This window comes from Uranotaenia lowii, chromosome 3 (genome assembly GCF_029784155.1).
Source record: "Uranotaenia lowii strain MFRU-FL chromosome 3, ASM2978415v1, whole genome shotgun sequence".
Taxonomy (NCBI): Eukaryota; Metazoa; Arthropoda; class Insecta; order Diptera; family Culicidae; genus Uranotaenia; species Uranotaenia lowii.
The window spans coordinates 192,417,683-192,435,823 of NC_073693.1; the positions used below are offsets into that span (position 1 = coordinate 192,417,683).

Here is an 18,141-nt window from a genome sequence, read left to right on the forward strand (position 1 = left end):
ATTTCTCAGAGCATTCCAACTATCAACTAAAATTTAAAGCTCAAATGTAGAATCGATAAAAATAATTTGTAATCTGTAAGTTCTGTAAGTAACATAAAATCAATGTCAAAAAGATTTGCTCTTCCGAAGGAAATTCCTAAAAACCCACTTCAACCATCCTGGGAAGAGTTGAGTTTTTCTGTGGTTTGGTCTTTTCGAAGTATAAGGGCTTATTGCTGAGTTGTTACGTGGCCGTTTGGTTTGAAGATTTTGCAAACGCACTTAGATAAAATCCCACGAGACGCAACAACGATGGTTCTGTTTCGGATCTTTGTCTTTTCACTTGAGTGGCCGTCCCTCTTCAATCAGAAAAACAAATAATATTTAGTCTCAGAAGAAAATTGGAAGGAAAATTATTTTCCAAGATGAACTAGCTGCTTACTCAGGACCCCAGAAACGGACAAAAGCGCCAACAGTGTACGTTTTTCCATACCTTTCCTCCTTCGTTTCTTTTTGTCCACAAATAACAGACACGTACCTAGTTGTATTATTTTTGTATTTGCTTTGGAATTCGAGTGCTATTGAGACTGTTTGTAAAGGCTCGGTATCGATGTTGTGCTGCCGAGTGTTCTTACTTCCTATTCCCTTTTTGGGACGTGGGGATCCTTCAGACGGCAATTGCCATCGGCATGTCGTAAAAGTACACCTCCTCGTACGATTCTTGAAGAGCCTTCCGCATTTCCTGGGAGTGGTTCCAGTCACGAGTTTCACATATAACTTTCACCTGTAGGCGAGGTGCAAGAATACAGACAATTAGTAGAGAGAAAATTCAAATCATTGAACCATCACCAATTTAATCTATGTTCTACATTGTATCTCAGGGGCAAGAGCAGAAAGATGAAATTGTAATTATTGGGAATGTTCCGTTAACGCGATACGGTTGCAGAGATAAATAAGTAACTTTATCACAACGGGATGTACCCGGGAGGATGCATCATGTGGTCACGTCTGCACATCGACTGACGATTTTCATCTATTTTCCCATTAGTTTTATCATTCGCATCTGCTGCGGAGGTTCTGGCTTGCCAATATCCTTTCGCTCCAAACTCACATTTTACGTTAAGGGAAACGGACAAGACGACCTTTCAACGAGGTCAATGAAAAAAAAAAAAACTATATTTAGATTCAATTTTTGACAAAAAACCAACATGAAATGGATAATTGCGTTTGAAGTATAAATAAGAATGTTCAAAAGCTGTCATATTAAAGGGGATTTCCTTCAAGTGGAACGTTCGCTTGTCTATGTTTCCCCGTGTTCATATCGTGTATCGGGAGCAAACCAAGTTTTAACGCGCTTACCTCAACAGTGTGCACATCCCGGATGAAAGCACGTTCATGCATTATATCTTTAATGGAAACGCCAAGTTGCGCCAGCAAATTGCACAGCTTCGCAACGCCACCGGGGCCATCGCTGACGCGTACCGTAAATCTGTGAATGGGAAACGGAAATCAATGAGTGATACTTGCTTGCTAGGAGGAGTGAAGGTGCTTCCTAACCAGTGCATCCCAATGACATTTTAAGACGCGAGGTCAAACTGTAATTTTTCTTTCTATTTTGTGGCCAAAGCAATCCTATTGATCTTTTTGCGTATACATGGAGCTTAATTTTGTTTAACAAAATATGCATAAATGAAATGGGAAAAATTTACCTCACTATATGTAGGGAAGAGTGGGGATACTTGATCCCCTTTTCTTATTTTCACCATATCTTTTTGGAAAAATTTAGCAACTCGCCGTCTTTGACATTTTCTGACAGCTTGTAACTTCAAGTTTCTATGCTTCAAAAATTAGAACGATACTTGAACTCGTAGATGAACTAGAAGCATTTTCGTGGGAGTAAAAAAATTGCGATTTTTCAGAAGTTAGGGGAGACTTGATCCCCTATTGAAAGAGACTTGATCTTTTATTCAGTAAGCCCTTATCCTTGTATAAAAATCAAACAAAACCCCAAGATAGAATGTTAATTGACTATTTTGGTCATGTTTGTTCTCATTTCACAATTTATAGCAGACATAAGAAGAAAATTCTATAACTTTGTCTCAACGCTAAAAACATTGCATACTTAAAGGCGCTATTTTTCATAATTATGAGAAAATTAATTATTTTTGCTCTTTTCTTCATACAATTGTTTGATAAATATTAGTCTTTGGATAAATATTAGTAATCTCGTAATCAGCACTCATAACGATCAATTCAGAAGAAGAATATGCCGTTTGGAAGGGGATCAATTGTACCCATAATCAACATTTTAGAAAACTTTTTCTGAAAAAAGTTGAGATTTTTCCATTGCTTTGAAAATATGGCATTATGAACTTCATTTTACGCTCGAACGATTGATACATTGGAACAAATATTTTTTTCTTAATTTTCCCATGTTAGGAACATTTTAAAGTGATGGAAAAAGATCTTCAAGTTACATTTTGTGAAATTTTTCAAACAAAGTTCAATCACTCAAACAATTATTTTGTTAAAAAAATTTAAACTACAAGCATTGTTATTTTGCTCATTTTGGCACATTTTTCTAGAACATTTGATCTTTGTAAGACATTACAGTTTCGAGATATAACTAAGGAATCAAGTATCCCCAGGGATCAAGTATCCTCATTCTCCCCTATTTGTTTGAGCATTTCATTTATTTTTCTTCAATTGTTGATGAGGTCGGAAAGCTTTGTTCGATATTGATCTAGGAGATGAATCGTTTATGACCTTTCATTTATCCTGAGAATTAATAAGTATTTAAAATGGATGCATCGAATTTTCAGCTCAACAACAACATAATTCTTAATGTTACAAGTTCGAACTACCAAAACTTTCTCAAAAACATAATTTATCTTGATCTTTCACGCCATTTACGGTTAAAAAGAGAAAAAGTTTGAAATGATTGGTCGGTTGATTTGAAATAAAAAAAAAAATACTGCCAGGGTGCGTGTTGCAGATAAAAAATGAAAGCAGTTCTTTATCTTAACTTAAAGTAATTTTGATTTTGTCAGTAAAATTGTTTTTAAAAATCATAAAATAATCATGAAAGTAAATGTATTCTATACAGAACAGAATTATTTGAGGCTAGGTTTAAGGGGAACGGATATTGTTACAAGTTTTGAAAATACCTTAAATACCGCTAATTAAGAAAAAGGGCTTAACAAAAAGTATTATTTTTAACACATAAAAGTAACTCAGTATCATTGAACTGATCAATTACAGAACAAAATCAAAATGTCATGGTTGGTTGGCAGTTGGTTGTTTATCAATTCGAGTCTTACAGGTATAAAGGGTATGGAATGGTTTATTAAAAGCATTACATATTACCCGATTTTATCCGGGCTTGTCCGGATTTTCAAAGAAGAAATGAGAAAAGCCCGGTCATGCCCGTTTGCCCGGATATCGAAGAAAAAAGCTCGGATATTTCCCGGATTTATCTACTATACTACCAAAATCTGACTAGCAAAAAATTATGTTGACTATTTTTCCTAAATTACCTAACTACCGAGTAGAGATGTACCGAATATTCGGTTGGCCGAATATTCGGCACCGAATACCGCCTAAAAACCGTTAAGCCGAATATTCGGCTCAACGAATAGTTGAGCTGAGTATTCGGCCGAATATTTATTTTTAAAATTTATACAACAACAGATTTGTCAATTTTTTTTAATAAATTTGGATAAATAACAAAATATTCCAAAGTAATATTAAAAAATCTAAATAACCATCAAAAACTTATGGTTTCAGTAAAATATCTTTGTTGTATCCGGTTATTTTTCACTGTAGATCATACAGAAGAAGTATCACTTCATCCTTTGGTCATCGTTTGTTCCGGATTTTCTTGATATATACAGACTTGCCCATAAATCAAATAAGGAATTTAAAATAAGCCAAATCTGTACGTGATGCCCAGGTATTGTTAAAAGCTACCCGGACTTTACCCGGGTTCTAAATCAAATAAAAAACTCAAATTTCTCTTAGAAATTTTTTAAATTTTATGTTCAAGAACGACTTTAAAATTAACATAAATATTCGTTGAATCCTTAAATACAATTTTAACGCTGCTGTGATTCAATGAAAGCTATACATTTTATGTGATTTTAGTACCTTGTATGTTTTAAAATATTGCCTAGATTTTGTTAAGACCCCCCCCCCCCTTTTTTACAATTTTATTCAAAAATTATCCGGAATTGCCCGACCGTGTGGATGCATGTGGTTGAAAATATGGTATGCGTAAGATCGTTGTTTTAAACAACTGTTTTAAAGATGCATCATATTCATCTATTTCTATATCAAATAAGCAATTTCAAGTTCATTGGCACCTGTTCCGACATATTTTGTCCAATATTTCACAGAAACCCAATCTATTTGATGATAACCACCCTAAAAGCGACAAGTCATCTGATGTCCTTTCAGTTAAACAGATGACTCAGTAAAATTTTGAAAATCAGAGACCCCTACTTGAGAAAGACCTTTTATTTCATCATCTGGAAATATTATCTGGTTGAAGTTAATCGGCTCAAAAACATGAGGGGCATTAAAATGGAAGGAATAGAAGGAAATTGAAATAATCGCTTATGTTTTTTCATTAAAAATGCAATAGAATATTCGACCGAATATTCGGCCGAATATTCGTTTGGCCGAATAGTTGAAAAGGTCACTATTCGGTATTCGGCCGTTCGCCGAATACCACTATTCGGTACATCTCTACTACCGAGGCTAAGGAACTTAACTTTCAGTACTTTTTCGGTGGTAATTTGTATACACTTCAGCAATTTTTTTCCTAAATTTTGGAACAAATTAACACTGAGCCATATGAAGTTTTAGTTAACATTAGTCAACAAATAACTTAGATATTTCAACGTACATGAATAGTAAATTTTGTGCATATTTTTAGAATAGTTGTCGTATTTTCCCAAACCCGCCTTTAAAGGGGGTTTATGTTTCATCTTTCCCTCCTAACCAGAAGTGCGAAGAGATCTTTACATGTAGCATGCAGCGCACGACTTTTAGCCGATTCTAACAGACCGACGTCAGCCACGAAAGAATCGTCTTGCAAAGTTGCAAACTGATTCTTTCTCCCTTATGTGCAGAACGTCGAACGTGTCTGCAAGTAAAAGTCAACCGCGTAACACTTTCCCGGTTTGGGGATCGAACCCAACCTTTTTGGTAAGAATCGAACACGCTACCATATGAAAACACCTAGATGTTGTTCTAACCCAAACTAAAACTCGAAGAAATGATATAATTTTATAGCATACCTGCAGGGGCATCCGCCCAGCCAGACAGCCAACCAGCCGGTATGTGATTTAAGTCCCTTACAACGTACATATAAATCATTTTTGCGACTTTCAAGATCATTAATGAGAACATATTGTTCACTAATGAAAATAGGGCAACTCAAGTCACATACATCGTACATATTAATCACTTTTGCAACTTTCAAGATAAAAAATGAGTACATTAAGTTCACTCAAGGAAATTGGACAGTTGATTCTCTTTGTCAGCCAATATGTAACTCTCAAAGCCTTCATTTAAGTGAATATGTGACTTTTCGTTGTTGGGAATATTACGATTCGAGTTTCTGGAAATATTAAAATAATTTATTCTCCTTTCATGACATCAAAGTTGTTAGTTTTATAGCGTAACAGTCAATAAGAATTGTTGCTAAATAATAGAAAAATATTTAGTGTATACTCAAAAAATTCGAAAGTGTTGCCTGAAAACGCTACACAAACTGATGTTCCATTTCTGCAAGCTTCATTAACAGTGAAGCATACATGATTTTGGCGAAATAAGAAACCCAGAAAAAAAAATTAAATTCCTTTGATAATTTTTGCCCCTGGAGTTAGGCTCCATTACACTGTGGTCCAGAACGGAACTTTATCGTGATAAATTAATTACGAAGATACTATAAGAGATATTCAAACGATGTCTTCAGCAGAAATGCTCATCAACCATGCGCTTTAATAATCTTAAATCAATTATTAGGGCGTGTTATTTTTGAATGATTTACACAAAAAATCTTTTTCCTGTGAATAGATAGAGCCAAACTATTTTCATTCAACTAAATGTGAATCGAAGAGACACTTTGTAAATCTCGCTTCCATGTGCTGGAATATGAATGTTTTGCATCACGCATTTGCCAACATCGAAATTTCATTCATCTATACTTTTATTTTTATGATTTCAGCTAGTTGAATTTTTTGTAGTATTTTTTTTAACACCTAAATGTATGCAGGATCGATACGTTCAGAAAAAATGCAAAAATTAGTTTCAACAGATCCAAAAATTAATGCAATTGGTGTTTTTATGCGTCATTATTTTATGGCATCAAAAGTTTATCAAATACTATAAATTTATGTACGTTTTCTTTAGATTAACGACTAATTTTGTTGTAAGTTACCCCTTTTTCTATACAGTGAAAATCGCATGTTTTTTAAGTTCATTGTGATGCTAAAATAAGCGAAACACGCGTTTACTCTTATAACTGACTATATAATAAGAACGTTCAATCAGTTACCAGCTGGCCAGGTGTATACACAGATGTCGGAATACCTGTAAGTAAAATAGCCCACCCGATTAGCTTGTACATACATACTTAAATACATCAACACACGCAGTACATTAACTCCGTAACCGATCATACGACGCCATAAAGTCTAGGTAAATTTTAAGAAACTGCGGTGAATCCGTGCACCCATGTTGGATAATCAACATGCATACATTCAGTAGTGGTAAAAAATACTTGCGATTTTTTGTAATAATAATAAGTTCACAATCTAAATCAAATAGAGGAATAATAGAGTTGAATATGACGGAAATATTACGAAAATGGTACGAAAACTGTCCCGGTTCACATGATTTTACGGTACTATTAAACTTATTTGTTAATCATGAGAAGTTAAATGTAGATAGGTTGAACACAAAGAAAAACATCTTTCGAAGCCATATTTTAAGGAATTGAGGGAATGCACCATTTGACGCTGAAGCTTTTTATGAATATTTTCATCACCTATTATTTTTTTCTTTTGTTTTTTTTTTTAGTTCTGAATAAGCGCATGGGGTTTTAGTTCAATTACATGAATTAAAGAAATTTTGTACTACTGTTCCAAAGAACATTAGTCGTTGGTCATTCAAAGCTTAACATTTTTCTTAATGAATCTTTGAAAATCAACATGATAGTTTTTTATACGACATGGATAAGCGAACGTTCAAGTGTATAAGTACTGAGTAGGCATACCTATTTGAATAGAAAAGCATGCATATGCTTGACAGTTTTTCATTTTCAATCGCATTGTTTTAAATTTTGAAGAAGAGGAACAGGTTGGTTTTGTTGTTGTTATAAATTATAAAAAATGAAAAACATTCATTGACAAGATAGTAATTCTAGTGTAGAATACGACATTGTTATTGAGTGATTTAAGTTGTTTTTTTTTACTTGAATTGTAACTTTTAGTAAGCATTTTTTAAGGAAAATAGGAGAATAGGATGCTCAGAATCAGATCACACCAGTCAAAAGTGTCTCCAGATCACATCCTTTTACCAACTTCCCAGAAAAAAAATTATTTGCTAGGATGCAGAGGTGTCCTCGGTCCTAAAGCACGACTATTTTCTTTCATCCCTTTCTCTCTTTTCCAAACTGTCTATTGACTACGAGGACGTGGCCGGCGCCGTTATTGATGATTAAAGAGAGAGCATCAGTTTTGGGCATTGTGAATGTGCTGTCAGTCCCAGACACTATTCATTTGACCTTTGAACAAAATTGGTGGCCTCGGTCAATCACGGAGTAGCAACCATTGGCGATATGGAATTCGTTCTACTGAGCCACGCCTGCGATCATTTGATTCGAAATGCATTTGATTGAATATCATTGTTTAAACAATAACGAGTTAAAAAGCATACTGAGGAATTTCAATGGAATTGTTCAATGTGTATTTATTACTAAAAAAAATAATTATAAAGCATTTCGGGTTCAATGTTTAAAGGTGAATGTGAGAAGTCAATCAAGCTAAGCTAAAATTTTAGGTTAAAAAATTATGGTGCGCCCTACACACCAAAATAAACTCAAATTGGTATTTTCTCTAAAAAATTCACAGAAGCCAAGTTTTATAATTACAAACAACTTCTGTTCTACGAAAAACTTTATACGTAAAGAAACTTATTTTACAAATTTTTATAAAATAAGATAACCACATGAGGCTAAAAAAATTGACTTTAAGTACTTTAACGATTTCAGTACACATTCCAACCGCTGTTTCATGAATCTTTAAACATTTTAAGTCTGACTCATAGTTATACATTTATAGAATTTCTGTTAAAATTGTTCCACAAAAAACTCAAATATTTCAACTGATTTTTCCAAATTTTGTCGCTGTTCTTCAATTCCGCCTTTAGTTGGGCATTATGTTTCATCTCTTTCACTTAACTTAAGATGTTTTTCATGTTGTTAATTTTTTTAGCTGTAGGACTGAAGCTTTGGACTACTGCTTGTCAAACAGTTTCCATCAGTCGATGCGTGAATGCAGTTATCAATCAAATCATCTCATATTTTACACTGACGCTGGTTGACCCAAAATGTTACAAAGGATCATATTGGATCTAAACGCCAATTTTTGCAGTAGTCTAATGGACCTTCTTACCCTGCTGATGCATCTTATTCTTCCCTAAATCTTTTTTTTTCTGTTCGAAAATTTTACCACAATCAAACCCCTGTGTGCAATTTTTTTGAACTATTCAATTCATTTGGGCGCCCCTGGGATTGCTCTATGAACAAGAAGATTTTCCGATTTACCTCTGAAGTCGACCTTCTGCGGCCATGCCTCGTTCCAAGCAGCGGCCAAACATTGTGGTGTCGATGTTTCCTCCGCACACGAGTAGCACGACTCTATTATTGAGAATGAAATAAAAGAATTTAATTATCTGAGCTAGCGGAATGTTGTTCATTGGTCATTGAATTTCTAAAACCGACCTTTTCCCTTTGAACTCGTCCAGATGCCCGGCCAGGATGGCGGCCAAACCGGAAGCACCGGCACCTTCCACAACGCATTTCTCCAGCTCGACCAGTCGAAGAATGGCAAGGGCAATCCACTCTTCTTTCACCACTATCATCTTGTCCAGAAGAGGAACAGTAGTGGCAAAGGCATTGTAGCCAACCTGGGGCACTGCCAAGCCATCGGCCAAGGTTTCCTTGTTCGGAACGTAGATGGGAGCTTTGTTCTCCAGTGCCTTTGAAAAACTAGGACACTTTTCCGATTCCACACCCTGAAATTTGACACAAGGCAAACATGCAGCAGAATTGCAGCACAGCACAGCACATATATGCAAAAAAGGAGAAAGGATGGGGCTAGATTAGTGATTTTGTCGTTTCAAACGTTCAAACGAGCCGTACGATGTTGTTGGAAACATAACGGATCACTCACAATGATTTTCGTCTGGGGGCTGAGATTTTTTATGGCCGTCGCGACGCCCGCAATAAGGCCTCCACCTCCGACCGGAACGACGACGGCATCGATATTGCTCACTTGTTCCACGATTTCCAGTCCAATAGTGCCCTGGCCGGCCATGATGTGCGGATGATCGTAGCCGTTGATGTACGTCAATCCGGTATCGTGCGCCATTTTCAGCGCAATCTTTTTTGCTGCTCCCATGTCCGAACCCTGTAAAAATCGAAGCAAAAACAAACTGTTTGATAGGATTTCTCGAAGCTCGCATCAACTACTACACATTCCGTGGACCGACCGTACCGGAATCATTTCCGCTTATTAGTATTTGCATGATTCGTTAGATTAATGAATGAGCAAAGAAGCATCCTGTTCTGGCGAAATCCATTGATTCAGTGTTCATGATTATATGCACTAGGCGTAGCTAAACAAAAAAAAAAGCTTTCAATGTGGTGCCTTTCTATACATTTTTGTTAGAAATGGAAAAAAAAGAAAACATCTGGCAAGGCAGAATCAAAAGATCCTATTTTCGGAGTATTGCAGGCAACACGTATGAATGTGAGTTAAATTTTTGAAGTACAGTTTGATATACAGTTTGATATACCATGAAAACGCGGGTTTCAGTGGTGGAATAGAGTTATCTTTATTCATGTTTCGTCAGTCCAGTCATTACATAACTACACTTTTGGTTTGCAATTGCTTTTGCCGCACTCTCAACTTATCATATTCCCTATCCGGAAGAGAATGCACATATGCGGTGACGACGCGAAAACTTCAAGTTTTTGTGAATCGCTGCCTGCGGAACATCATCCGCGCTTGGTGGCCTGGCAACTGGATCTCAAACGTTGAACTTCATCGCCGGTGTCATCAAAAGGCGCTTGAAATCGAGATTCGGGAACGTAAGTGGAGATGAAAACGAGATTTGCAGAGAGGCGCTTGACTGGAATCCAGATGGGCATCGAAGAAGAGGCTGGCCCAAAAGCCGGCGGCGAAGTCTAGCCGCTGAAATCCGCACAGTTGACGAGAACCTTGGCTGGCAGCAAGTGAAGACGCTGGCTCCGGATCGCCAGCAGTGGAGATCTTTTATCTCAGCCCTATGCGCCGGTCAATCGGCGCTGGACCCTTAGGTAGGTAGGTAGGAAGACAATTCATTCCTGAATGAGTAAATAAAAAACTACTCATTTCTCATTTCACCTCTTATCAAGAGTGATCGATTTATTGTTCCATTGCGAATCGATCAATGTGGAGCAAAGCCAACTCAATCTGTAATTAGCAGTTACACTGCAGTGTTGGCAGGTGATAATGAGTAGTGACCTCATTTTACTCATTGAGGAATGAGTAGTTTTCCGGTTAGCGAGCCCTGGTGTGTAAAAGTTAGAAATAGTTATCGCTTTTCAAGAAAGTAGTTATTTAAGGACACGATAATGATTACGAATAAATATGAACTCTATTCCACCACCGAAACCTGCGTTGAATCTTTCTTTTCAACATTTCCGAATGTTGACGAGTTCAAAATATTAACTCAGGAGCAGAATTATAGGTCATTAGTTTTCCCGGATTGTCTAAAGATTTCGACAGTTATTCCTGTTTTGAAGGCTGGCGATTCGATTGACGTCAATAACTATCGTGCTATCTAAACCTTGCGCGATTTCAGTAGGGGGGAGTGGGGATACTTGATCCCCTTTTCTTATTTTCACCATATCTTTTTGGAAAAATTTAGCAACTCGCAGTCTTTGACATTTTCTGACAGCTTGTAACTTCAAGTTTATATGCTCCAAAAATTAGAACGATAATTTAACCCGTTGATGAACTAGAAGCATTTTCGTGGGAGTAAAAAAATTGAGATTTTTCTGAAATTAGGGGAGACTTGATCCCCTATTGAAGGAGACTTGATCTTTTATTAAGGAAGCCCTAATCCTTGTATAAAAATCAAACAAAACCCCAAGATAGAGTGTTAATTGACTATTTTGGTCATGTTTGTTCTAATTTCACAATTTATAGCAGACATAAGAAGAAAATTCTATAACTTTGTCTCAACGCTAAAAACATTGCATATTTAAAGGCGCTATTTTATATAATTAAGAGAAAATTAATTATTTTTGCTCTTTACTTCAGACAATTGTTTGATAAATATTAGTTTTTGGATAAATATAAGTAATTTCGTAATCAGCAATCATAACGATCCATTCAGAAGAAGAATATGCCGTTTGGAAGAGGGATCAATTGTACCCAACTCTAGGGGATCAATTGTACCTATAATCAACATTTTAGAAAACTTTTTCTGAAAAAAAAGTTGAAAGTTTTCCATTACTTTGAAAATATGGCATTATGAAGTTCATTTTTGCTCGAACGATTGATACATTGGAACAAATATTTTTTTTCATAATTTTACCATGTAAGGAACATTTTAAAGTGATGAAAAAAGATCTTCAAGTTACATTTTGTGAAAGTTTTCTAACAAAGTTCAATTACTCAAAAAATTGTTTTGTTAAAAATTTTTAAACTGCAAGCATTGTTATTTTGCTCATTTTGGCACATTTTTCTAGAACATTTGATCTTTGTAAGACATTCCAGTTTCGAGATATAGCTAAGGAATCAAGTAACCCAAGGAATCAAGTATCCTCATTCTTCCCTAAAGTTTTCTTGTTAGAAGAATTGTAGAATATATTCATCGGAACAATATACTCTGTAGAGAGCATTGTGAGTTTAGATCAGGTTCGAGCTTTTAAATTGCCATCTCAGAATAAGTTGACTCCATCGCATATAAAAATGAGTCGAAAAATATTGTTAGTGCATTAGTTTTGGATCCCAGAACAGCCTTCGAGATCCTAGCTGATGACATATAATTGTCGAAATTGTATAAATACGGAATAAGAGGAACAGCTAATAATATCGATCGTAGTTACCGTAAAACGGGGTAACATTAATTACCAGGGTATTTTTGATCAACATGAAATTTTTCCACATAATCATCAATAACTAAGTCTTAAGTTCAAATACCTCAAAACTTTTTTTCTACGTTCAAAAACTAATAAGTTGAACTTCAAAGTGGAAAAAAACTAGGTTTGTTTTTGAAAATTTCAATTGTAAGTAAAAATGTTATTTCAAAATCTTGAAATATCTGTTTTTTCAAAGGATCCCAAACAAACACCCTTTCTGATAATATCAAAGCGTTTAGAAGCAGCAGGTTGATTTATGTAAGAGTTTTACTTTTTTTCTCAGTAAATGAAGGGGAGAGTGGGGATACTTGATCGCCTTTTCTTATTTTCACCATATCTATTTTGAAAAAATTAGCAACTCGCCGTCTTTGATATTTTCTGACAGCTTGTAACTTCAAGTTTGTATGCTCCAAAAATTAGAACGATACTTGAACCCGTTGATGAACTAGAAGCATTTTCGTGGGAGTAAAAAAAATTGCGATTTTTCTGAAGTTAGGGGAGACTTGATCCCCTATTGAAGGAGACTTGATATTTTATTCAAGAAGCCCTAATCCTTGTATAAAAATCAAACAAAACCCCAAGATAGAATGTTAATTTACTGTTTTGGTCATGTTTGTTCTCATTTCACAACTTATAGCAGACATAAGAAAAAAATTCCATAACTTTGTCTCAACGCTAAAAACATTGCATACTTAAAGGCGCTATTTTATATAATTAAGAGAAAATTAATTATTTTTGCTCTTTTCTTCAGACAATTGTTCGATAAATATTAGTTTTTGGATAAATATTAGTAATTTCGTAATCAGCAATCATAACGATCAATTCAGAAGAAGAATATGCCGTTTGGAAGGGGGATCAATTATACCCAACTCTAGGGGATGAATTGTACCCATAATCAACATTTTAGAAAACTTTTTCTGAAAAAAGTTGAGAGTTTTCCATTACTTTGAAAATATGGCATTATGAAGTTCATTTTACGCTCGAGCGATTGATACATTGGAACAAATATTTTTTTTCATAATTTTCCCAAGTAAGGAACACTTTAAAGTGATGAAAAAAGATCTTCAAGTTACATTTTGTGAAATTTTTCAAACAAAGTTCAATTACTCAAACAATTATTTTGTTAAAAAATTTTAAACTACAAACATTGTTATGTTGCTCATTTTGGCACATTTTTCTAGAACATTTGATCTTTGTAAGACATTCCAGTTTCGAGATATAGCTAAGGAATGTTGCTTGCTACAATGGCACTCGTATACTTATATTATTATTCCACCCTATCTTTATCGCATGACTGTTTCATTCAAAGAAAATCCAACTCTTAATTATTTGATCTACCGTTTAGATACGTTACGGTTATCGTATATTATTCATAGCAATAATCAAAAGACATGAATAGTTTGAAATAGCATTTTACACGTCAATACTTTTTATAAACGATCATAACAAATAATTATATTGTTGACACAATTGCAAGGATTTCTAATTGAATATTCCCTTGCAGAGATAGGTTAAACAGATTTTCTCATCATTACCTTGCCTTCTGCTACCTACTGCCGCCTCTGCTCTCAGCACGCCGTCTGATGATCCAGTCACGATTGTATCGCCTCAATCAGCTGATGCCCTTCTAGATTCGGTCCTACTTAGGGTAAATGTACCCGAACTTGGCCCCTAAGGCATGGTTGACTATATTTCCCATGATTGTAGTCTTCCTGTAATATGTACCTTCAAAAGTCCTTAGACAAATATGATTGCTTACAAGCCTGAAATGTAGTTAAAATATATCCTAGCTTTAAAGCGGTGGATAATTTGAGATAAACCTGATCAAACTATTGATTGAAATGCTCCTTATTGTGGCCCCCGTTCCGAATTGTGGCCCTTTATGAGTTCCTTAAATTGGCCGCCTCTAGAAGAAATTTGCCTCACTAATACAACAACAGCCCCCACGAATTCGTTGATAATATCCTGGAAGGAAGCAAACAATGTTCTGTGTTGTTTTCAAAAAGTCGAAAGTACGAAATGTCAACCAATTTTTAGAATCGATATTTGCGTGCAGAATTATAATCTTACGTAAAAAAGTTTCACTTGTTTGTTCCAGTTTTTGGTGTGTTTAAAATTTCTATCATCAGAATGACAATCTAGAACAAATAGGTTCCACAATATTGCATTGGTTAACATAAATATGTTTATTAACCGAGCAAACAAATCGTTTGTTCATTTTTTTAAAATGAAATCTTGATGGATCTGTTCCCATTGAAGTTAACATACGATAGTGAATGTTCATGTTTTTTTTTATTCCACTCCCATAAAAGAAGGAGAGACATTTTAAAAACCATTATGACCGAGGCAAGGAGCAAGCTAAAGCTAAAACTCAAGTAAGCGAACGATTCTTTGAATCATACCTACATATTTAAAATGTCGCCCTTAGGAATTTTCTAGCAATCGTTTGAGTACACCCGGATAGCAAAACAAGACAAACTATCGCTCACTCCAGCCGGCCTGATAGAAATAGATTGCATCTCACTCGTTCGTTTGGGGACTATAGCCAATGGAAGCGAACAACAAATTTACAAGCTGGGTGAAATTCAAGCTGCATCCCACTCGCACTCATGCAAAATCATCATCCAAACTCGGCAGCGCTTCCTTCGCATATTCCTTTCCTAAGGAAAACAAACGTCGTCACCTCTGCTGATGCACAGTGATCCATAATATAAAACAAACTTGGTCAAAATATTATTTTTGATTCACATGAAATTGAAAACAATAAAATTTAGCTCTTATTAATATAGTTTTTCAACATTGTAATGCAATTACTTTTTTTTAATCAACATAATATTTACAATGTCATAATTTGAACTTTGTAACCATTCCTTTCAAAGCGACACATATACAGCAAATGTTTATCTCCAGGACAAATAAAATGAAATCAAAATACGTTGAACCTTATTTCCAATTGTAGATGTTTTTTTGGGTATGGATAAAGTTACTTCAACGTTGAGATCCAAGATATCGATTCGGATCCGAATCCTGTTGATTTCGTGCTCAGAAGTTGAGAGAAAAAGTTCTAGAAATTTACCAAAAAAAGGCAGCTAAACTTTTAGTATTATAATTCCAAGAAAGATGCCAAATACGCTTGAGAGATAAATAAATTGATTATAGTCCAAAATACATTTATGGTATTTTTAAGTTATTTCAATTATTCTTTTTAATTTCGACCGGTTTTAAATTTCCAGACCACTGTGCACTAACGGCCGACGATTCGGCTGCCGGCTGCCGGCTACCGTCTGCCTGCTGATTTCGTTCTCACACATACATACAAACCTCAATTAGTGGAATTTCATGCCAAGATTAGGCGAAAAAAATGTTTATATTTTCTTCAATTTTAGATCAAATATGTACGTTGTTTGGAGTAGGTTATAATTTTATATTTTTTGCCACGTTTTGCTGTAACCAACGGTATTTTTTAGTGATTTTTTCATAGGGAAGTGTGTTTTTAAAATCGATCCGAAGGTGGCAGATGCACTAGCAAGGTAGGTTCATTTCAGATTTTTTCGGAAAATCGTAATTTTACTTCCAGTTCGTCATGTGAAAAAAAATTATTACGCAGTAATTTGGATTCGATTGCGGACAAATGCTATGCAGAATGTAGACAAATGCGATTTTCTTTTATGTTTGATTTATTTTGTATTTTTAGGCATATGTTTGACATATAAATTTCCAAAATGCATTTTGGCATGCCAAGATAAGGAGCATGCCAAGTTAAGGCTCACTTTCCCTATACCGTATTTTTTTTCACCTGGAGGCAAACTAGAGGCAACCTAGGTTCGCTCTAACTGCTGTCATCGTGCTCATTTATTGCTCGAGAGGCAACCTAGGTTCGCTCGAAAATCGGACGGAGTCGCCCTGAGAAGAAAGTCAGTTTTGCGAGAAGTTCACCAATACTCTCAACGTTGTTGTCAAAACATTAAACAGCTGTTGGTGGCTGAAAGCAAAACAGTTGAAATAATGAACGGCAAAATGATTATTGCCGCGATTTTGAACCTCTCAGCCAAGCAAAATCGTACTATCTGCTGTCCAGTGCAATCCGGACACGAAAAAAGGCAATCCGGATGTGAAGAACCAAATGAAGAAATCTATAAGGGAGAACAAAATGACAGCTGCATGTAAACATTGCGCTCGTTCTCACGCACACCTACGTATGGAATAACTCGAAACCCGAAAATCATTTTTTTATTCTGACGGTTCCATAGCCAAATCCGGAATCAAAAAACCCGATTTAATACACTTAACAGTGGATTGGAGCCTTTCTAACAGAGTTTAAATTATATTTGGAAATATATAAAATAATATAGAATAGGGGAGAATGAGGATACTTGATCCCTGGGGATACTTGATTCCTTAGCTATATCTCGAAACTGGAATGTCTTACAAAAATCAAATGTTCTAGAAAAATGTGCCAAAATGAGCAAAATAACAATTCTTGTAGTTTAAAATTTTTTAACAAAATAATTGTTTGAGTGATTGAACTTTGTTTGAAAAATTTCACAAAATGTAACTTGAAGATCTTTTTCCTTCACTTTAAAATGTTCCTTACATGGGAATATTTTGAAAAAAATATTTGTTCCAATGTATCAATCATTCGAGCGTAAAATGAACTTCATAATTCCATATTTTCAAAGCAATGGAAAACTCTCAACTTTTTTCAGAAAATGTTTTCTAAAATGTTGATTATGGGTATAATTGATCCCCTAGAGTTGGGTACAATTGATCCCCCTTCCAAACGGCATATTCTTCTTCTGAATTGATCGTTATGATTGCTGATTACGAAATTACTAATATTTATCCAAAAACTAATATTTATCAAACAATTGTCTGAAGAAAAGAGCAAAAATAATTAATTTTCTCTTAATTATAAAAAATAGCGCCTTTAAGTATGCAATGATATAAGCGTTGAGACAAAGTTATAGAATGTTCTTTTTATGTCTGCTATAAATTGTGAAATGAGAACAAACATGACCAAAATAGTCAATTAACATTCTATTTTGGGGTTTTGTTTGATTTTTATACAAGGATTAAGGCTTCCTGAATAAAAGATCAAGTCTCTTCAATAGGGGATCAAGTCTCCCCTAACTTCAGAAAAATCGCACTTTTTTTACTCCCACGAAAATGCTTCTAGTTCTTCAACGGTTTCAAGTATCGTTCTAATTTTTGGAGCATAGAAACTTGAAGTTACAAGCTGTCAGAAAATGTCAAAGACGGCGAGTTGCTACATTTTTCCAAAAAGATATGGTGGAAATAAGAAAAAGGGATCAAGTATCCCCACTCTCCCCTATACATGATAGATTCCTTCCCTCTGAATCATATAAGTATGATTTCAGATATTCAAACACGAAAAATTCCAATCTCAATATAAAAAAATGATGCCTGATACGTTTTTTTGGGGAAAAGCGAACTGGTATGTAAGGAGCTCATTTTATGTATGGAAAGAATGGTATTTAAACAGTAGAATTTCCAAGATTTATAACACGCTGAAATGGTGCCGTGGTAGCAACCAGAACTTTCACGTTGCTGGTCACGGTTCGAATCTTACTGTTTTTTTATGCTTTTTTTTACTGAATAAGTAAAACCAACTACAATATTGATGGATAGCCGTGACGCGTGCCCTAGCATGATACCTTTTTTAGAGCTCAACCATGCATAGAGGAAAAATTCCCACAAAAGGAGGGGAAAGTAATATGACT

At 35.1% G+C, this 18,141-nt stretch overlaps 1 protein-coding gene across 3 annotated transcripts in view; it reads right to left on the reverse strand.

The window, feature by feature from the left end:
- Positions 1–518: 518 nt before the first annotated feature.
- Positions 519–18,141, reverse strand: part of LOC129757287 (L-threonine dehydratase catabolic TdcB-like) — a 74,327-nt gene continuing 56,704 nt past the window's right edge. For all 3 annotated transcript variants that reach the window (XM_055754455.1, XM_055754453.1, XM_055754454.1), the window contains exons 5-9: positions 9,441–9,677; positions 8,990–9,282; positions 8,813–8,905; positions 1,339–1,468; positions 519–763 (exon numbers count right to left, since the gene is read on the reverse strand). In XM_055754455.1, the coding sequence (XP_055610430.1) occupies positions 647–763; positions 1,339–1,468; positions 8,813–8,905; positions 8,990–9,282; positions 9,441–9,677 (870 nt within the window). In that variant the 3' untranslated portion in view covers positions 519–646. The remainder of the gene's footprint in view (positions 764–1,338; positions 1,469–8,812; positions 8,906–8,989; positions 9,283–9,440; positions 9,678–18,141) is intronic.